We start from the raw sequence: 23,099 nt of genomic DNA on the forward strand, positions 1-23,099 counted from the left end.
TAGCAATTTCACTAGAATTGACCATGAAAATAAACTAAGAAGAATATGCATTTCAGGCACCTTCAGGGAAAGTGTGGAGACTAGAGTTATTTTAATATTAACACGATCTGCAAGTGGAGATGATCACTCCAATACCTAGTTACTCACTTCGATTTATCTGCCAGGAATACACAATTTATCTATTTAAAACACCAATAATAACAAAAAGAATACAAATGAGTCCAAAGGAACTCTTAATTATATATGTAGCAAGGTTAAAACAAAATCTTTATAAACTGAGTTGTACCAGCCTTTTACTCTTTTCATTTGCGTTTATTTAAACACAATTCTCAAAACATTTGAGTGAAATTGGGCCTCCTTTGGTAAGCAAAGGACCTGAAAATAATATTTAAAAAATGAACAGGCAAAGTCTTCAGTTCATCCACAACACAGGTGTAGTGTTCCCTTCTCTTTTTCTCAAACTCTGAAGCACCCAGTTTTTCCATATAATCTAAAAGCTAGAAGAACAAGAGTACATTTGTGGTGGAATGTATTGTCACTTGCTGATAACTAGTTGAAATACCATTATCCCCTTGTAACAGCTTTAAGAAATAGCCTTTTAAAGGCATTCATTGTGTAACTCTTATCTTATTCCCTGCTATATATATAATACAGATTATATAAACGCCGACAAATTCACATTTATATTAAGCATTAAGCATTTGCTGTACTGAAAGATCTTTAGGCCTAATACTAGCAGTATAGAGTTACAGAGCATAATTTTTATCACTTAATTGCAGGTATATTAAGTATGGTATGTTTTATGGACTGGAGGAAAACGGGCATTTTTGTCTTGAATTTACTACTGACAGTCTATTCTGAACAGTTCTGCTAACCATTGATATGTTAGAAAGAAAAGTAAAAACCAAACTTTATTGTTGCTTTTTGCCATTTGGTAGCTCATTTTACACACAGGCTTCGATCTTCAGAATACCCTGGATTCAGTAGAAAAACCATTTAAATGAAGTTTTGTACAATAGAAACTTCTCAGCAGTCAAAATTTAGACTGTAAAAAAATACATGCAAAACATACTTTTCTGAAAACACTTAACTTTGAACAAAGCACCGAACTACACAAATGCAGAATGAAAACAGCATTTCAACTCCACCAAAAGTAGTCATCATAAAAGGTGTAAAAGTCACCTAACTTCACTAGGCACTGTTCACTTTTTAAACAGGAGACAATAAAAAATATTGTCCACAAACAATATCCCAACTCTAGGGCAGGTTTCAGAAAGTCTTCAACTTCATGCTTTAATAGCGACCTAGGAAGAAAAGAAATATGCTTCAATACTCAAGTGTGTACTTTTAATGTTGAGAATTTTAAACTACTCTGCCATCAGGAAATTCCTACATACCAGATTCTCTCCTGTGAAAATAGAGGAAAACCTTCACATAAAGATTACACTAAGAAGACCAATGTTTTAAACAGAAATAGCTGGTAAGCTAAGGTTACCAGCTCAACCTGAAAGCTAATGTTTTAAGTCACTCAAATGTTTCCAAGCTGTACAAACATTACAAGGACTCCTAAAAAGAAAAGCTACAAATGGTGACAGAATATATTTACTATTTTAATAAGCAACAAGAGTAAGATGCAAGGGTTGTTTTCCTATACTTCCTTGAACCAAAAGTTGGAGAGAAATATAGATAAAACTAATTGAATTAACCCATTATCTGCTGTGTTTGGTAAGTCACAGCAAGCCATGCTATTACAATATATAAAAAATCATATAAATCAATAAAAACTTACGAGGTGAGTATGATCGAGATCTGGAACGTGATCTGTATCCTCCACGACTATAGTAGGGAGAAGGTGACCGTCTTCTGTAAACAAATGTCAACACCATCTAAGAGTACTGAGATTATATATGATCCCTTTGTCACCTTCCAAAACTAAAAGACCCTCACTGACCTTGAAAAATATTGCATTAGTCACAGGATTTCAAAGTCTGTTTTAGTCCTGAGAATGAAGCACACTATCAGGCCCATTACCAAACAACCCCTCCAACTATCAGAGGTTGAATACTCCTTGCTATATTTGATCCACTAATCATCTGCTAATTAACATTATACTTAACAGAATTTGAAATGGCTAAGAAAAAAAAAATCTTTACCACTAATTTTAACTATACCCTATGAGCACCCAAAACAAAATTTCATTCATAATGCTTCAAAGTGATTTAGTTCTGTGTAAGAAAGATCAACTTGAATACTCACTTGCTATTCTGAGACACTTATAAAAAGCTAATAAAACTATCAGGAATAAATACCATCTTAGTTTCTGCCATATCTCATGTTAAGGTACAAAATGGTACCACTGAGTAAATGACCTAGTGTAAGTGCAATTAATTTCTGTGAACACACAAATTAAGCCATGTACACATTGTCATTTGGCTTCAGTTCATAAACTTCATGCAATCCAATTCTGTGTAATGCCAACTATAATTTACCAAAATACTAATAACGAAAATGTCTTTACGTGAGCCATTCTACTATTGTACAGATTTTAAGTCTTCTCCTGGCATACCTGTATATCTGATCCCTGTCTTGAGCAGCTCTCCATCCTCCTCCTCCTCCACCTCCTCCTCTGTGACGGCAGAAAAGCAAATATATTCATTTTTAAAATTTTTGAAAGTACACAATTCATGCAATAAAATTAAAACTCGCAGAAGTGAAAGCTAGCTGCTTTTGCCACCTCTTTACAAATTGGCATAGAGCTCTCCCTGGTGGTTAAAATGAATATCATTAGAAGTAAATGCTCATATGAATTAAAATAAAAATAAAATATTAAGACCCTAATCTTTGCAGCCTCCATAAATCAATCCCTTAAGTGTCAGTACAGAAATGCCACTTTTAAGAAAGTTTTTGTCAGTGTTAAATGTCAGGACTGTCAACTTCTTAAAACATTACTAAATAGTGCAAAAAAAGACATCTATACCTCAACACCACACTAAAATAAGGTGTCAAAGATTAACTGTTGTGGTCAATACTTATTACACAATTTACATTTTGACAAGCAAGGAAGGGTCTGAATTACCTGCTGTTTTAATAAAATAGAGAACTTTACTTCATTTTTGCCTTTCAAAGTATTCCCAGTGTCATGAACATTTCCCTGCCTACCCCCAAAAAATATATCAATATTTTTGGTAATAAACTTCTTACCATTGTTACACTAAATTATTGTCCTTAAATAATTACTTCTTTGGATTCTTTCCAAGAATCAATTTCCCCTGCCCTTCAGTGCACGATTCCTTAGATACCAAAAATTGCTTTATAAAGCAATGACTTTCAAAATACAGCTTATGAAACTCACTTTAAAAACAAAAAAGGGGGAAAAACTGAAGTATGGTCTTATAATTTTGTTTTCACTGTCATGTTTTGAAACCAAGGATTTCAGTTGGTTTACAACTTGGTGTTTAAAAAATATACATACGAAGATAAATTAAAAAGACACATAACCATAAAATCTAGTTTAGGGGCTTCCCTGGCAGTTGGTGGTTAAGACTCCATGCTGCCAATGCAGGGGACTCAGGTTCGATCCCTGGTCAGGGAACTAAGATGCCACGTGGTGTGGCCAAGACAAACACCTAATGTAAACTCTGGGCCTGGATTTTAGTATTAAAGGTAATGACTTGTATCAAAAGGCTAAAACTCAGGTATGTATAGTGCTGCCTTAAATTATGTTGCAACTGATTCAAGAGAAGAGCTGGCTTGTCCTTCAATTTTTTGGCAACTTAAACTTTGTATTATGCTTAACTTACCTGTATGACCTGCTGTAATAGTCCCGATCATCATAGCCTCGATCATATCCCCTGTCGTAGTAATCTCGACGGCGTGAGCTGCCACTATGAACAACAGTAAGTAAGATTTGTACGAACTTAAAATCTTACCTATAATAATGGTTAAGTTTCCAGCATGGGAAAAATGGTCTGGTGAAAATCAATTACCCAGCAAAGCCAAATCTATGGCATTTCTTTATGATAAAAGTGGGATGTGGGGCTTCCCTGGTGGCGCAGTGGTTAAGAGTCCGCCTGCCGATGCAGGGGACACGGGTTCGTGCCCCGGTCCGGGAAGATCCCACATGCTGCGGAGCGGCTGGGCCTGTGAGCCATGGCCGCTGAGCCTGCGCGTACGGAGCCTGTGCTCCGCAACGGGAGAGGCCACAACAGTGAGAGGCCCGCGTACAGCAAAAAAAAAAAAAAAAGTGGGATGTGATCTATTAAATGATACCAATCAAAATGTGTGGTACCAACAGAATGTTTCCACTGAATATACTGTATTGACTTCGAGTTTTAGCCAGTCTGAAATGCCAAAGATCCCCCCACCCCTAACTATGTGTAGTTCTTGGAGGAACTAAACAAACTGAACTGTCAGTATTTTTAACAACCTTGAAAATAAACTTACTAGGTAGGTCTCCCCATGTAAATTCCTGGTGTTGGGGTATGTGGTCTCTTTGTTATAGAGAAATCAACTCTGATCCTACGTCCATCAAGCTCCATTCCATTGGCACGCTCTTTCGCCTTCAAAAGATATGTAAGTTGTTATATACACCCTGGACAAAGCCCCAAATTATCCAACAGCTATAAACAGGGTCCAACTGGATGTTTCAGCTAGGCCAGAACATTATGCCTGACAGCTTATTAATAGGCTTTTCCGCCTATTAAATCTTTATTTATAAAAGCTAGCCCAGAAAAGCTTACCCAAAAAACCACAAAAGCCAATTTAACCCATGAAATGTTTTATGTAACACAGTGCTTGTAGCTCTAAAGCAGTACATAGCTAGCAGCTTATGACCCATGAGCTAAGAATTTAAATGGGTGTGGGGGGGAATCAATAGTATTTCATCATAGATGGAATTCAAAATTCAGTGACCATAAATGTTTTACTGAAAGATAGCCCCACTCATTAATTTGCATATTATATGGCTACTTTTACATTACATTGACAGGGTTGAAAAGTTGTCATTAAGATCTTATGGTGGGGGCTTCCCTGGTGGTGCAGTGGTTGAGAGTCCGCCTGCCGATGCAGGGGACACGGGTTCGTGCCCCGGTCCAGTAAGATCCCACATGCCATGGAGCAGCTGGGACCATGAGCCATGGCCGCTGAGCCTGCGCTCTGCAACGCGAGAGGCCACAGCTGTGAGAGGCCCGCGTACCGCAAAAAAAAAAAAAAAAAAAAAAAAAAGATCTTAGGGTGCACAAAGCCCAAAATATTTACTGTCTAATCCTTTACACAAGTTTTTGTCTCCCTGCTATGGAAGTAAAAGGTTGGGATGAAGAGAGCTTGAATTACATATAGTTCTTTTATCTAGAATACAGACTAAATAAAACAGTATGTACTTAAGGAAAAAATATCCCATTCCAAAGACTTAGTAGTTTGTTCACAATTTAAAGAAACACCCCTCCACCTAAATAGAACTTAAACTTCTAATTCCAAGTATGTTATTTTCTAGTTTGATCGTTTCTGCCTCAAGACAGTTTCTGGCGCTACTGATTCAGATACAAAATATGCTATCCTTCAGAAAGTGAACTCTGGTCCTGTAGCAAAAAACGAAAAAAAAAAAAAAAAAATTTAGGGAAACCAGGAAGCCTATACTGTTCAATTATTACCAAAATGAAGTGAACGACATCTTAAAGCATCCCTTAAATCTCTTAAATTATGATTATTTGCATTCAGCTTTCAATTCTTCCTTTAGTATCAGATTTATTTTAAAATCTATGGTTTTTAAAAATTAGTATAATCTTGGGCCTCCCTGGTGGCGCAGTGGTTAAGAGTCCGCCTGCCGATGCAGGGGATACGGGTTCGTGCCCCGGTCTGGGAGGATCCCATATGCCGCGGAGCGGCTGGGCCCGTGAGCCATGGCCGCTGGGCCTGCGCATCCGGAGCCTGTGCTCCGCAACGGGAGAGGCCACAACAGTGAGAGGCCCACATACCGCAAAAAGAAAAAAAAAAATTAGTATAATCTTGACAAAGTTATATATATATATATATAAAAGAAAACATATAACCATATAATCTCATTTAGAACTCAGTTACTCATCTCAACATTGACCTCAGACAGCTTGTCATTTAAGTTTCTGAAGCTTTTCCTTATACTGTATCTAAAGTCCAGATTTTTTAAATGTGGCCTAGATTCTCACACTGAATTTTTACTTTAGTCTACATAATAAAAAATTTTAACTGGCAGTCCAGTGGTTAGGACTCGGTGCTTTCACTGCTATGGCCTGGGTTCAATCTCTGGTTGGAGAACTAAGATCCCGTAAGCCATGCAGCACAGCCAAAAAAAAAAAAATTACTTTTATATATATTTTGGCTCAAGTCAACTTAACTCTAAATATAAAATCGCTTGCTAGTATACATTCAAAACCAGTTCCTTTCTCCTGAGTCATAGTCATAGCTTTATCACTTTTTAATGTTTTTCTCCATTTTAGAAAGTAATTTGGGGGGGACTTCGCTGGTGGCACAGTGGTTTAGAATCCGCCTGCCAATGCAGGGGCATGGGTTTGATCCCTGGTCCAGGAAGATCTCACGTGCCACGGAGCAACTAGCCCATGCGCCACAACTACTGAAGCCTGTGCACCTAGAGCCCATGCTCTGCCAAGAGAAGCCACTGAGATGAGAAGCCTGTGCACCACAATGAAGAGTAGCCCCTGCTCGACACAACTAGACAAAGACCCAATGCAACCAAAAAAAAAATATATATATATATATAAAAAAAAAAAAAAAAGGAATTTGGGGGCTTCCCTTGGTGGTGCAGTGGTTAATAATCTGTCTGCCTATACAGGGGACACGGGTTCAAGCCCTGGTCCAGGAAGACCCCATATGCTGCACAGCAACTAAGCCTGTGCGCCACAACTACTGAACTCCATGTGCCTAGAGCCCATGTTCCGCAACAAGAGAAGCCACCGGGATGAGAAGCCTGCACACCACAACGAAGAGTAGCCCCCGCCTGCCGCAACTAGAGAAAGCCCACACACAGCAACGAAGACCCAACACAGCCAAAAATAAATAAATTTTAAAAGTAATTTGATATAAACAGTAATTAAATATTCCAAATGAGTATTAATATTCTTATATTTTAGAAGTATCTATATCTAGACACATATCACACCTGGAAATAGTTGACTATGTTGGGGTTTACTTCAAATAATGTGGTGGAGAGGACTGAGTTGGAATATAGAACCAAACTGTCATACTGTCATACTTTTCTGTTACTCCACAAATATTTGAAAATGTCCACATTAGGTTTTTTAAAAAATTCAATATTGATCAGTGTATGTTCCCAGATGAATGCATTTCCTTTTACCTCAACCTATATATAGTTACTCAAGCAAAAACTGTCCTTATCCGAGTAAAAATTGTTAAAAATACGACTGGTATTTTTACAAAGATACAAGACTTTTACTTACTTCCTTGGCATCATCTACATTTTCAAAATATACAAAGGCAAATCCTCTTGAACGTCTAGACTGCTGGTCATATACAATAGACACATCAGCAATTGGGCCATATTTAGAGAACACTTCTCTTAGATCTCTTTCTGTAGTGTATAAGCTCAATCCAAATACTCCAAGACAACAGTTGGGATCAGGATTTGCCTAGAAATAGAAAAATGGATTTTGAACTTTAACACGTGTCATAAATCAAAGTTAAAAAAAAGGAACTATGCATAAATTAGCCAAAAATGTCACACTAACCCTAAAAGATAATAAACGAAATAAAATGCTATTCTAAAATTAATGTTACAGCAACACCACAAGCATGTTTAAGAACATGCAGGAAAGACCGCAAAAGGGTTAATTTCAACTCAGAATCAAGTGGACGGGAAACAGCAGCTCATACTAGTGAAAAGCACCTTTTTTTTTTTTTTTTGGAGATCGGAGGGCAATTTGCCCAAGGGATTCACCTTCTAGGGCTTTATCCTAAGAAATGGCCACACATTCAACAATATGCACACATATGGATAATCAGAATAGCACTGTCTCTATAAGCCAGAGGGGGAAAAACCGGCATACTGTTAAAATGTTGAATTAAGATATACCACTCACACAATGGGAGGCTCTAAATTGCCAAAAAGATATAGAAGTGCATGTTCAGCCTGATTTTATTTCTATAAAAAAACATTGTATACATAAAGTGTTTATATATATACACATAAACGTAACCAAAGATGAGTACCAAGCTGTTTTTAACAGGTATTAAGTAGCTTGCAATTATTACCGTAAGGAAAATAATGAACCAAATGTTGCTGACACTCCAGTTGCCGTAATGAATTTGCCTAAAGGTTTCATTTATGTCATACATACATTTACTGCAGTCAAATTCCATCCCACTTTCGAAAACAAACACTCCCTTTAGATCTACTTGCATTATATTATACAATGAAATCACAATATGAACACACTAAATGCCATCTCATTTGGAACTTCTTATGGAAGATAAAAGACTTAATACCTGAAAGAAACTTGCTTAAAAGTAAATGGGGGCTTCCCTGGTGGCGCAGTGGTTGGGAATCTGCCTGCCAATGCAGGGGACACGGGTTCGAGCCCTAGTCTGGGAAGATCCCACATGCTGTGGAGCAACTAAGCCCATGCACCACAACTACTAAGCCTGCGCTCTAGAGCCCACAAGCCACAACTACTGAGCCCGTGTGCCACAACTACTGAAGCCCGCGCACCTAGAGCCCATGCTCTGCAACAAGAGAAGTCACCGCAATGAGAAGCCCATGCACTGCAACGAAGAGCAGCCCCCATTCGCCGCAACTAGAGAAAGCCCACGGGCAGCAATGAAGACCCAACGCAGCCAAAAATAAATAAATAAACTTAAAAAAAAAAAAAAAAAAAAAAGTAAATGGAAGAGCTTCCCTGGTGGCGCAGTGGTTGAGAGTCTGCCTGCCAATGCAGGGATCACGGGTTCGAGCCCTTATCTGGGAAGATCTCCACATGCTGCAGAGCAACTAGGCCCATGAGCCACAACTACTGAGCCTGTGCGCCTGGAGCCTATGCCCCGTAACAAGAGAGACCGCAACAGTGAAAGGCCCGTGCACCGCCATGAAGAGTGGCCCCCACTTGCCGCAACTAGAGAAAGCCCTCACACAGAAACAAGGACCCAACACAGCCAAGAATAAATAAATTTTAAAAAAAAGTAAATGGGAAAATCAGGACAGCATTCTGTAAAGTGTATTAAAACAAACCCAGAAAACCTGGATAACATTAGTATGAAACATAAAGACCTATGATCTAGTGTACTAATATAATAATACTAATGTATAATGGAGTTTTTTTAAAATCTGAGGGGTTGTTAATAGGACAATACCTTGTTAATGTGACAATATCTTAAATGTGACCAATAGCACAAATGTAGACAATTACATGGGTGATATCATTTAAAAAGAGAATCTCAAAACACTAAAAAGGTTCTACAGGTAACTCATGCTAAAGCTCCACTGTCAAATAGTATCAGTTCTAACATCAAACAAAAGAAAAAAAGAAGGGAACATATTATGTATTATTATAAAGTGGCTTTAAACAGTCCACTGCTTTAAAAACATTTTTTTTCATCTTACCCGATTCCCAACATGACGCCTGCGAGTAGACATGGGAGAGTGACTGTGGCTATGCCGTCTTCGATAATCTCTACTGTAAGATCTGCTACGGGATCTTCTATGGGAGCGGGACCGAGATCGTGACCTTGTATAATGCCTTCGAGAACTTCTTCTGGATCTAGACCTGAAAGACAAAAGCTTCAAGGTTATGACTAAATAGCTGACAGTAAGATATGGCTTTCAATTCTTTCAATACTCTATTCTAGAGTTAAACTACAAAAGTTGGAACACACAATTCAGGCATATAGCGGGATACTTTTCTTCTGTATATAGTCATTTCTACTCTGCTAGGAAGAGTTCCAAAAAACCACTACCAGCTAAAGCTCCCTTCCATCATATCTTAAAATAATTTAGAGATTAAACTTAACACAATTATCTTTTGAAAAACATGCATTTCATACTAGCTTGATTTGCACCCACCTTTACCCCTCAGAATACCACCCTCTATTTTGCTGCTTCTTGCATTATGCCCACTATTCACTTAAGATAAAATCACCATCACAGTTTTCTCCAGCAGTGTTTTTAAAACCAGTTGCTCTTAACTACAGTGATCATATGAACTGTCATTTAAACCAAGGAAGATACATTTTAAGAGAGAAAGGGGGCGCTGTTAATTATGCCTGACAATAGGCATAAACTGGGGCTGACCTGGGCAAACCAAGATGTATAGCTTACTCTTGACGAACATTTAAAAAAAAAAAAAAAAAGCGCTGCATTAAGTTGTTTTTGTTTTATACATACATTTGTCATACTAGACTATACCTATTTATCAAGAATTGCAGTTACTGAAAGCCAATGTTCTGCAGTCTATTTGCCATACTAATAAGCAGTTCACTTAAACTCATAGTGAATCCTCACAATTCTGAAGAACTGGTACTATTACTAATTCGCCTTTTATAGATAAGGAAGCTAAGACTGAAAAAGGTTAAGTAATCTGCCCAAGCCAGAAAAAAATAGAGGTAAGATTTGAACCCTAACGCCAAAAACCCAGGCTCTTAACCACTCAGTCTTCTATCTCCCAGATCTTAACGATTAAGTTCATTTCTAGTACCAATATTAAATAAGCCAACAAATGAACTGACCCTCTCTATCTTCCTAGTTTACAAAAGCACACACCAATTTGAAAGCTAAGAGTAACAAGAAAATCCCAAGACAGTCTTTCTTACCTAGATTCAGATCTGGACCTGGACTTTGATCTGGAACGCCTGGAATCTTCCTTGGAGCGAGACCTTGCAGGGGTATGCCTTGCAGATTTCCCAGATCCATGAGCACTTCCACTTCTGGAAGCAGAACGGGATTCCTACACGTAGATGTCAAAAGTTTAATTTGTATACTTTCTGGGCAACTTTAAAAACAAATAAGCTGTGGTGAGATAAATGGTGAGGGAAAGCAATCCCCTTCCAAGATAAGAAAACATAGGTAAGGGCAGGAACTGAATATACCTGGTATAATAGTTACGTTGCTCCAATTGACATAAGCCAATTAACTTGAACTTCCACCTTTTTTTAGGGAGCAGGGATAAGAGTTAACTGACCCCACTCTTCATAAATGGGTGCCAAAGCCAAGCAGTTAAGGGAACTGCCCAAGGATTGTTTTGGGAATGTTACTCCATAAAGACTAGGGTGAGAAAGAACATTATTAACTATCACACCTATACCTCACACCTATTTCAATCAAGTTGCCATCAACCAAAAAAAACCACCCTATGAAATTCATTAAAACTTACTGTAGATCCAAGTTTTATTTACTGCTGAGTGGGAAAAAAGACAAGGATGGTAACTGTTTCCAGTCCTAGAGAAAAGTAGAAACCTAGTGGAAAGCAAGGACCAGCTTGAAGGACACTAGATCTGAAGAGCCTGTTCACCTAACCATGGTAGGAAGCCCTTAAAAATCTCAAAGCAACCAGATGGAGCTATAGCAGAAAGGCAGTGAATTAACTGCAGAAGAATTAAGATAAGAGAGTACCACAGACCTTACTCAGCTAAGTGTAGATGAGCCAGTGCCAACCGATGGGGAACTGAGAATAAGCAGTTAGAAAAGTTATGTAAAGGACATATTAAAACCAAAACAGTTTAGATCATGGGTTCCTAATCTAGGTTTAGGAAGGGAAGTTCAGGAAATCTAGGTATATACTGTATACCCAAGCTTTCCCCTATCATAACTGCAACTAGCTGGTACGTAGGTAATACAAAAAAGATTTCTAAAAGAAACTAGCAAAGAAATGGGTAAACAGGATAACTAGCTCATCAGTGAACCAAAGGCATATAATCAGTAGAAAAAGCAAACATGTACAGAAAGAACTGGACCTAGGGAAATGTTCTGCCAAGACACCAAAACAGAAACAGTGGAATGGACAAGAGAATCCACACAGTCTGATAGCTAACCAAGGTATCATCAAACCAAGACAGCCTTTATTCCAGGTTATCCATCTTCAGCAAATTAAAAGGCATTAGTCTAATGATCTTCCTGCCCAACATAGGATAAACAGCCAGACTCAAAAGGAATCAACATTACAGGTAAGTCACTGTAGGGGTAAGAATCAATGTTGAAGCTGCACAGAAGTTATGACAAGAGACCTCCCTGCGTGGGAGACCCTCAGAATACGCTGGCCATTCTTCAAAGGAAGATATGAAATTCTTTTAAATCACAGCCCAAAACATTTTAGAATGTTCTGCGACTTAAGAGCATAGTGGAGAAAATTTGGAAGATCCTTCCTATGATGCAACACAGAAGAGACAAATTAAAGCTTAAAGTTTAGAACAGGGAACGTAAGAGTTAACTCAGTGGGCAAAATGAGTTCTGGTCTCTGCACCCAAAACAACTCTAGAAACTTTTACAGTAAGATTTCTAAGTCATTATGAAACATGGTGTAAAGTGACATGAAACATGACAGCCCCCTCTCCTTCCTGCCATGAGTTAGTAAAGAGATTCAAAGATGGTCCCTAATTATTAGTGAAAACAGCTGCTTTTACCATCAAGGAGTGGTTAGAAGTGGTTTGGGGACCCCAACCAACAATCCCTTGGCTTTCTCAGGCAAATATTCTGAAGAGACATTTTAAAGCACAATCCACATTCTCCTCCTCGAACCAAGAAGTTCTCAAATTGGGGATGCACTTTCTGCCATCATTTCAACAGGCAAAAGCTAATCTAGAAGAGAAGGTAGAAATAGGGACCCAAAAGCTATTTACTAAATAACTTTGTTTACTCCAGTGCTAGAAAGATTACTTCATGGAATGATTATGACTTTTAATGGAAACCAACGAAAACAATTTGCTCTGGCAAGAAGAGAATATGCGTGCCTCGCAATAAGAGTCAATAAGAGTTAAAAGATTACCAAGCAAGTAGACTGTAGTTAACAGAAATCAATCTAGGGATCTGAAAAAGGAAGAAAGAATAGAAAAAGTCAAGATCCTCTTTTAAGCCTCTTGCTTCAGTAAACAGAAAAGCCTTATTCCAAGCTGAGATGCTTTACCAGTCTGTCCACCAAGAGGGAAAAGAAAGTACTTCTAGCCTCAGAATAAACCTTAATGAGGTTCCCCCATGAAATTCTAGTAGATCAAGGATCAAAGATACAGTATTTGTGAAATTATTATAAGACTTTTCACTCAACCTCTAAAACTAGTTGGCTACATGCAGATGCGTTTTGTGAGCAATCACGTCTCAGACCAGGAATAGGGGAAACCACCAGAATGCTAAGATTTTTTTCCTTCTGTACAGACACTTGTTAGGCTAACACAGAAAACAATGCCTCTACCTCCTACCTTTCTTGTCAGGGGTAGTCTTAAAGTTAAACCTTTTTGCAGTTATGTTGGCCATTAGCTGGTTTGGAACTATGTGCAAGGATATTTAGCCTGTCTAGAAGAAATGACACCTAAATTAGCCAAATCTAAAAGCATAAAGTTAGCTTTAAACCTTGGTCCATGGTCAAATCTGTAAAACCAGCTGGAAAAGCCCCTACACACAAGGAAAATTCCAAGTCCACTTTCAGGGCTGTCAAAACAATAATGTCAACACATTAAAATCCTACCAAAAGAAGCACTACTCTGAACATCAATATCTCAAGGAAAAGGGTCATATACTTAAAGTTAGCATGAATAACAAAGCCAAAATTCCCTGAAAACTGCTCAGGGAATCAAGTTCTTATAGACTGGATCTTAATCATATACTAATATACAATCTACACGCAACACATCAGGGAAAAACAAACTCAGCCCTCCAACAAAATACCAACCAGTGTCTACCTATTCTGAGAATGGCAGTATCTTAGAAAAACTTTCTGAAAGAAATGAAAGAAGTGGGAAAAACCATCCAATCATCACTAGGTGTCTCATACATTTTAAAAACTAAATGCACTAAATTACATTTTGAACAGTGGCTCTTAGAGGTATGCAGTAAACGTACCTAGCACTTAAAAACACATCCCTAACTAGCGCTTATTTTAGATCTGCAGTTGGGCATCTGTATTTCTTAAAAACACCATAGGTGTTTATGATGCTTAGAGTTAAGTCTTACTGACTTAATCAATTTCAAGCTTTATACTTCTTACCTATCTGATTTTTTTTCCCCCAACAGTCATTTTCCTGAAACCTTGTTTTTTGTCACCTTCTCTGCCCCCACCTGCCCCCTGGCATTAATCAGCCCTCCTGAGGGCATGTACCTTACACCTGCCCCAGCATAAGAGGCCTGTCTCCCCCATAGTCCCCAGACAAGGGGTAGAGGGATGCACTCTCATACTCAAAGATGCTTTGGCCAGGGCAGGAGAGGAACCTGAATGGATGAGATGGTCCACTAGCATCAATGTTTATTTTTGCTTTACATCTTTCCAGCTTGTGCCATATAATCGAATTCCAAACTGCTTCTTCCCCTTAGATGACTAACAGGTCTTTTCTCTTTTGGACCCCAAAGACCTTTTAGATCTCCTGATAAGAGAATCCATGAGCTTAAATAGAAATATAACATCCATTCACATCACTTGCCTCAGCTCTCTGCCTAAACTGTAATTCAGAATGCAAAATCAACATTACCAATTTAATGTTATTAGTTTACATGTGGCAAATTTTACAAAGCAATAATCGGGACAAAGCAAATACTGGAAACTACTGCCTATAAATGGAAGTAAGTTTCTTCTGCTTGCAAGATACAGAAATATTACAAAAAGCACAAATCTGACACTAACAGGCCCTAAAATCTCAGAAAACGGATTCCTCTAGAATGTCATTTAGACCACTTTTTCCAAAAGCTGTAAGGTCTGACAACTCTCAAAGTTTTTTAGGCTGTCTTCGTTTCGGGGAGAAGTGATAGCATAGCCTTAGCTTTCCCAATAGGGTAGAAGCCATCTGTTGGTTGGCTACTACTGGTTATTATTTTGACACATGCACTTGTCCCATCCAACTGAAAGTAACAAGACTGCACCAATCATTTTTTTCTATTCAGCTAAAACACAACAAACACACAGAAGGGAAAATGACAGAACTTTGGCGTCTATTTTCCCAGTAAGTGGAGGGAGTAGTGAACCAGAATAAAGCTACTTTATGATCTGTATCTCTCACATCATTTTAACAGTTAAGTGTTAATAACAGAAAATGAGAAAAGGGAAAAAAGCACCTACTTTTGCCACTTTTCAGTTACATATACTGTTCACTTATGTGACCCACCTCATTCTAAGGGAAGCCCCTATAACTTTTTAGCAGTAACCCCAGTCACTGAGCTGGAATAAGAATTAAACAGAAAAGAATTAAGAATCATCTTATGAATTTAGCACACATGCATCTTAAAGTTAGGGCCTAAATGGTCATAGCTTTCTACTACTGCCATCTAGAAAGAAATTAATGTTTTCATAAACGCCAAAAGGAACTATCCTGTCCAATGCTTTGCTTGGATTTTCGGGGTTTGGTTCTATAACCAACCTGGTGACATTCTTTAGGAAAACTGTGACAAACTTAAGAAAACATTCTACTATATATTGCTCTGTACTGAATGACAGGGGTCTGTGCATTAAGAGTCCAGGGGGGTGGCACAGACAGACCACCAACTCCAACTCTGGAGGTACTCACTCATGCCCCAGGACCAGCAAAGTTAGAGATGAAAAATCCAGGAGACAACATGAAGCTGGCTGTTACCCAAACTGAAGAGCTCATTCCTGCCTCCTATTTGACTACAAAGAGTTATTATTATTTTTTAAAGTTGCATTTCAATCATTTGACTAAGAAGTTAAAATTAGAATTACCTAATTTAAACGTTTCCCCTGGAAGGCACTTCTTTACCCTGTATATATTTCTTCTATTAAACAAATAATGCATGCATGTTTAGCAAAATATACAGGGACACATAAACAGACTAGTAATTACTTAGCGTAGTGCTTTCTGATTCCAGATTACTTCTTATCTTAACTTCATTTTTATTTCTTTTCTTCATTCTTCCGTTTCAAATTCTGACTTCTTTCATCTTCCCCACTTCACACAAATTGCTCAATATTCTACAAGTGGGACTTCTGGTCTGATAATTAGCATGCATTCTTTCTTTTATTTTTTCAAATTTCAGCTTCACTTATTCCTGAGCTTCAAATACTCATTTATAAAACTTGTCAAATGACGACTTCCGCATTTTCCTTCTTCAACATTAACCTTAATAGAAAAAGAACAGGATGAAGAATATTTTAAAACTCCAGGATAAAATCCAGTGCCAAAACTGAAACTAGAAAAAAAAATCCCTCTTGTTTTGGATTTTTAGAAAAGCTAGAATACGCAGCTCAAAAAACTGAAACTAGTTTCCTGTTGGCTCTAAAATATATAATCAATCTCTTTTGTCTACTCCAAGTAGATTTATATTTATCATGCTTAAGCTGAATGTGAAGTGCACGACTGAACATTTACTGTTCAACTGACATTTTAAGAACTATAATTACATTTCACACTTATCGTATTCATCAATAGAAAGTATGTTCAGTGTCAAAAGCACATCTCTAGTCAAAAAGTGACACGTAAATACAAAAGTGCAAGAAAGGAAAGCACGGACAATTCATTTGCACAATGATGACAAGGCTGAGGGTTGAAGAAGTTTACAAATTGTGACTAAGGGCAAGATATGTATTTAACGTCACACATTTTTTTAACTGCAAAAGTAGCTCTGTAAAAAAACAATTATCAGGGAACTTGAAAATTTGGACTATAGTGTTCAACCCACCCCTAGAAAGCTGCTCTAGTGAGATTTTATAATATGAATGGCCCAACTTACTGAATTTAGAACTAAACTCATTAAAAAGACCAAATCAAGTCAACCAACTACTACATGCGAGTAGCTATGAAGAAAGCAGAACAAACTTGAATCCAACAGTGGTGTTTTCAAAGAATTTTTGGTAAAATCTCCCCCTTCAATGAACAAAGTATTAAAATCTTCTGCAGTCCAAAGGAGCAATCCTACTTTGAAAGGTGGCAATATTGGGAGAAAATTACAGCTCACCTCCTGAAATTATTAAAAAGATTCAATATCACTTAACAGATCAATAAAGTATAATAGTGTCTACTGAACATCTTAATCAAAATAACTGCCCTCATAAAACATCCTAGTTTCCCTGAACTTCACCTTATGATCTTTCACTGTTAACAATTTCCTCTCCTAGTTTTTCTGAAAATAAAACTTTCGGGGGGGGGGGGAACAGAGAGAGAGAGTGAGAGATGAGTCTTTATACCTATCTGATCAAAAAGACAACCATGCATGGCTATGATGGAAGTATTGTGATGTCTTTTCTAAGAGGGTAAGCATAATCTTCAGTCTAGTTTTTCAATGTTAATTATTGCTTATTTAATCCAGGAAAAAATTTAAATAACTTTTTATTTAAGGGAGTCACAGTAATTCGTTTTAATATCCATCACTAAAATGTAATGGGAAATGTTTACTGCCAGCACAAATGTAATCGTGGAATCAGAATGCCCAAGCAGGTTTCCTCTTAAGGCCTCCTAAAGTTTAAATATAGGGCTTAGGTGCAGAAAATGCTGGAAGAGGCCAAAGCTCTAGATACCACAAGTCTTCAATATGGACACCTTCCTGCTATTTCATTACTCCTTCCCAACATTCTCCCTTCTTTTTATATTTGAAGAACAAAGCACACTGCTAGATAATATAAATACTAGGTTCATTCAAACCTCAGCTAAGTTCAAGTGGCCACTTCACAAAACCAGAAGAACTACTGGGCTAATGTTATACACATATGGTTAAGAGATCCTACTTACAAATAAGCAGAAGTTTGTCCCATCACCAACACAATTTTTGTTAAAATAATTCTAGGGACTACAACTGGAATTTATGTAACATTAAAAACGTGCAAACTCATGAGGTTGATCGACAAGGTAGTATTTTAAAAACTAGGAGGAAATAAAAACTCATTGAATATGCTATAAAGATCAATGCTCATATCAACGTAAGGACTGTACTATTTATTTCTTTCTGCAGCTAAACTCTACCGGAAGGTTGGTTGGATAGAAAAATCCTCAAAGACTGAAAATTTCTGAAAAAACCGTCATCTGACATGCCTAAATGAGCTCTAAGCCCAAGCTTTTAAAAGATCTCTTGCAAAAACAGTACAGACTCTGAATTTACATTCATAAAACATTCAGTAATTTCCAGAAGCGCAAGTATGTTTTACTGTTTCAGAAGACTACTTTTTAATCTAATATCTAAGCAAAAAAACAAACAAAAAACAACCCAAAAAGGGTCCTCATCCATGCTGTCATATTCAGCAATCTTGTGATAAAAATCAGAATGTAACCTACAAAACCCAATTCAAAGCAAAGATTTTGGGGGAATCTGAAGACTAATTTGCTATAATGAAGAACTCCCCAACCCCAGCTTAAAAACAAGACTAAGTGACACCCTCTCCCCCAAAACTAAATTGGGTGAACACTTAAAATTCCCAATCACATCACTGTAGGTCATAAGAAAATAATACAATTATGAGTAAAAAACTGATCAACATAACATGCAATGCTAAGGCTCAAAAGATATACACAACTGTAGCATTGTCCTCTTGGGCAAAATGTCAACAACTATGCAAGTATTAATATTTACCAGGCTTTGGATTTTATTGGAGATAAGGAATGGGAAAAAGCTGTACAAGGCAAATTCCATTTAACACACCTCTCATCTTCTGAATTCCTGTTCAATCTTTTCACAAAACCAGTAGTACTTACCTTATAATTACTTGTAATTTCAGTATGAACATGCCACCTTCTAGTTCCAGGCCATATCCGTAACATTAAATCATTCTTAGTTAAGACCAAGAAAAATATTCTTCAACCTGGTTTCAAGAGATTTGTGCCTAACCAGACTCACACTGAAACAAAACTATTTCCTCCCACCAACATTAATTTAATCCTCTAGGAAGAAACAGATTGATGTTTTAGTTTTGAAAATCTGGATTTAGAGTTAGTAGCTAAAAACAATTCAAAAAGACAACGCAAGATTAAGCAGAAGAGGAAAAAAACTGCAGAATCTGAAAGGCAGTTTGATGGGATAGTATCCAGATGCTATTCACCTCTACAAAGAATAAGACTAAAGATAATATACCTATGTTGTATACACATTACTTCTACAAAAATAGGCAACAATATCAAGAGTATTTATTGCAATCTTGATAGCAGACAAATTAAAATGACTTGGTCCATGCAAATTGCGTTTCCTTAGTTTCTGGTTTCTCTAGGTAAAGACCCATTTGTACAAGCTAAAGAAATTAGGAGGGTAGAACATTAAACCAGTGCCAAGAACAAACGTCACCACACCCTAAAGAGTGTGACCATAATTGGGCCTTACAAGATTTATTTACCACCTCCCTCTCACCATTACCATGCACCTCTAAACTTGGCTACATGACTATCATGTTCTTATTCTCCCAAATTGTGACATATCTGCTAAAAGCACCTTTTTTCCAAAGGTGCTTTGCAAAAAATGTGAGCAATTGTGGGAAATGACTGGAAGAAACTAGAACTTGAAAATGAATATCATCTTACTTTAACATGGATTTGGCCACATCAGGGAAGTCAGCTCTAATTAGAAACAGGTTTTAATTTAAATCTATCAACTCTGACATGAAAAACCCCAGATACAGGTAAAAGGTAGATTCTGCCGTAACTGAAAGTGTGAAACGAACCACAAAAATTCAGGAACGCACCCTAGCTGCACATTTAAAACAAGACAAAGGAACATAAGGAACCACAACTCTTAAGTGCCAATATTCACGCAATAAAGTAAACACGCTATCAGCAACCAAGTCGAGGATAATTTATTGCTTGCACCCCACCCCAATCTGTATAGGAATCGAACTTATAATAAAGTCTAAAGGAGAAGAAAAAACATTTCTAGAGCGGCGGGGCCGGTGGCTATGGTGGGGCAGGAGGTGGTTGCAGCTGGTAAGATTTTAGTGATTACATTAACATTAGCTGATTAGACTGGTAGGTATTAGTGATTTACATCAAAATTTGTAATGTTTGAAAACTCAGAGTGGAATGAAAGTAATTTTTCAGGCTCCAGATAAGCTATTCATAGCAGGCCATGTCCAAGATTATTACCCCGAATGCAACGGTTTTCCCACGGTTTTCAGGCACTTCCAAAAGGAAGTTTCTAGCCAATCAGACCTGAGTGTTTTACCTAGTGTTTTTAACGGCATTATATTTAAATCATCCCACTGAGCTTTATGGTTTTGCCACACGTTCTTTGGGAGCCCCAAACGTATTTGTTTTAGGTACAGTCTAACCATTTCAGGTTCCAATAAACCAACTGGAAAGCAATCTACATACAAAACAAACGCTGAAGAAAACAATGTGGAAGTACTCCACAACGTCAGAGTTCAGAAAAACTCTTCCAAGAAGTCAAGACTCTATGTAAGACAAAATATCAATTTTTAACATGTACCTTAAAAATTTTTTTTTATTACTTTGTCTCCTTCCATAAGAATTTATTGAACAACCATTCCATGTAACAGGATTGTGATATAACTAGGATGTATATTCTACTAACAGAAAGTACCAATTCAAAAACTTGATTAATGGGATGACAATGTCTCTTGAGATGTCTCAAACCAGGACCTAATTCTTGAAATTGTTTCCTCCCTTAGGTAAAAAATACCCTAACTTAACTTTGGGGAATTTTTCATCTTCTCAAGCACACCATCACAAGTAACTTACTCAGGTTTATTCAACTGAGAGCTCTAGTCAGAGACCAGTCACTTTGTAGTCTCAAAACAATGCAAAAGTATCCTATAATTGTTTTAATAGCTGAAAACTAAAATTATCATTTGCTTTCCAGTCCGAACACTGACGCCTAGTTTCGACAGTATATTCAACCGGCAGAAACCATAACCCACAGCTTTAACAACTTGTGAACTTGATCCAAGCTTTCTCACCCTAAGAGCGAGCTTAAAAAATAATCGCACACACACTGGTGACAGTGGCAATCAATCGTCTTACGGAAAAATATATAAAGCCAATACTCATCTGCATAGGTAAAGGCGGGGCCTGATTAGTTCAAACCAAATTAATCAGACTTGGCTCCAAAGTTACACAGTAAATTCACTAAGACTCCAAGAGCTAAGGAGTTTCTCTATAAAAACGCCCTTCTAATGAAACAACTAAAATTTGTTTCATGAGTTTGAGAAGATACTTAAGTAGATTTACCTGACAATTACATATAAACTATAAAAAACACCCAACCTAATCCCATCAAGTAAAAAAAAAAAAAAACAAACCAAGTTCCATGGTCCTTTTTATTACCCTTTTTCTAACCTCCAAATATGCAAGATTCTGGCAAGACTGACATTTCCGCATCTTAGTACTCACGAACCCGCAACCAAGCTTTGTATCATGCTTTCTAAGCCCGGAAACTTTCTTATTTCTGCAGTTTATCCAACCCTCACCAAACTCCACATTTTGGAATGGAAACTTTAAAAAGTGCACCAACACAACTTGTGCTTCACAGAACAGGAATGCCTCAAAACAAAGAAAACAACAGCGCCGTAAATTGCTGCCCGCCAATTTCTCCACCATCTCGCAGAAAAAAATCTACTCCCTCAAACAAGAAAATCTCAGCGACCCCGTGGTCTACTCTGGATACCGGAAACGATTTTGGGTTTGAAAGTCCTTTCGGTATCAAAGAAAAGCACTCCTTTTAGGCCAAACACAAAGCTCGCGCGCAATCCCCTCAAACTAACGGGTCCAGAACTTAGTCTACCTCAGACTAGTTTCCCCATTTTAAAAGAGGCCCCAAGAACACCCTAGATTCCCATTCTTTCGGGGCCCAGAATATGATCCTGTCTTAACGTAAATTCTGAGCAAAAAAATCCCAAAGAACGCTGCGTTTCTGCCCGCCCCCTCCCCCACGGCCTGGAGGTTGTCGCGCGGCTCCTCCGCCATTTTGTGCCTCTGGCAGCGCGCCCAGCCCGCCAGCCCAAGATGGCTGCGGCGAGGCTTCACAGGATAGCAACGGCGAAACGATACCGCTCCCCTCCCCCACCACGGAGGGGACGCAGCGGCCATTTTTAATTCCCCCCCACCACCATAACGGAAAAAATCGCCGTTTCGGGTAAAGGGCCACCTAAACCCGTCGGCGGCCTCCTTCACGGAAAAATACACTATCCATTAGAGCTTTTAAACCTCTGACTCCCATCCCTCCCGGTCTCAGACTTCGGAGTCGAAATCGCCCCAGTCTCCCGGTCCGAGGCCGACGGGCCTGGAAAGAGATGCAAGAAGCTGGGACCACACAGCCGCCCCCTGCACCACCGCTACGTACCCGCTCGCCGTAGTTCTGCTCGCCGCTGTCGCTCATGACTTCTAGCTGCTCTCGCCGCCCGACGTGCTTCAATCGAAGCTGCCAACCTCTTGCGCCTTCTATCTAGAGGCTCAGCCGCAGCCCCGCAACACGCACTGGTTCCCGAGCCGCTGAGGACAAACGCTCCGCACCGCCTCCGCTCGGGCTCTAAGTCTCCCGGATGTGACGCGGCGCTCTTTAACCAGGCCCCACCCCCTCCCAGAAGGCGCGCTTTCTTGGCTCCGCCCCTCCGCGCTCGGCTTTCCCTTTCCAGCAATGGCGCGTCCCGAACTGTACGTGACGTAAGCCCCGCCCCTCGCGCCGCGCTAACCCCATCTCCGCGTCTTTTTGAGGCGGGAAAGAAAGCGCGCCAGTGGCCTCAGTGGTGGTCGCCACGGGGCGTCGTGATGTCACCGGCCACTCCTGACTCTCTTCTGGAACTTTCTGGGAAGCTGTCGTGGAGGGTGGGGGAAGGGAGGGAGGAGAGGCCCGCCGTTTCTCCCATCCTTCTCTCCGTTCTTCCGCTTTATTCGTTTCTCTTTTTTTGTGTCTTGATTTGGTTGGAGAGGGAGGATGTTCGTATACTGGGTTCCGTGCTTTACTTTGGTTTTCTGTAGCTTCAGTTGTGGATCTTTCCTACCTGAAAACCCTTCATTTGAGCATC

The 23,099-nt window shown here is 38.7% G+C and overlaps 1 protein-coding gene across 3 annotated transcripts; it reads right to left on the reverse strand.

Moving 5' to 3' along the window:
• Window positions 1-291: 291 nt before the first annotated feature.
• On the reverse strand, window positions 292-22,607 carry TRA2B (transformer 2 beta homolog). Of its 3 annotated transcripts, none has more exons than XM_060099261.1 (9): window positions 22,418-22,607; window positions 10,810-10,943; window positions 9,605-9,767; window positions 7,449-7,637; window positions 4,444-4,559; window positions 3,801-3,884; window positions 2,567-2,626; window positions 1,790-1,860; window positions 292-1,304 (listed from the first exon to the last, which is right to left on the reverse strand). In XM_060099261.1, exons 1-9 carry the CDS (start codon window positions 22,451-22,453, stop codon window positions 1,294-1,296), a joined length of 864 nt encoding a protein of 287 aa, XP_059955244.1. In that variant the 5' UTR covers window positions 22,454-22,607; the 3' UTR covers window positions 292-1,293. The 3 variants fall into 3 exon arrangements, with proteins under 3 accessions (XP_059955244.1, XP_059955243.1, XP_059955245.1); XM_060099260.1 differs by having other exon boundaries at window positions 1,790-1,863; XM_060099262.1 differs by lacking the exon at window positions 10,810-10,943 and having other exon boundaries at window positions 1,790-1,863.
• Window positions 22,608-23,099: the final 492 nt, after the last annotated feature.

This window comes from Mesoplodon densirostris, chromosome 5 (assembly GCF_025265405.1).
Source record: "Mesoplodon densirostris isolate mMesDen1 chromosome 5, mMesDen1 primary haplotype, whole genome shotgun sequence".
In the NCBI taxonomy this organism is placed as follows: Eukaryota; Metazoa; Chordata; class Mammalia; order Artiodactyla; family Ziphiidae; genus Mesoplodon; species Mesoplodon densirostris.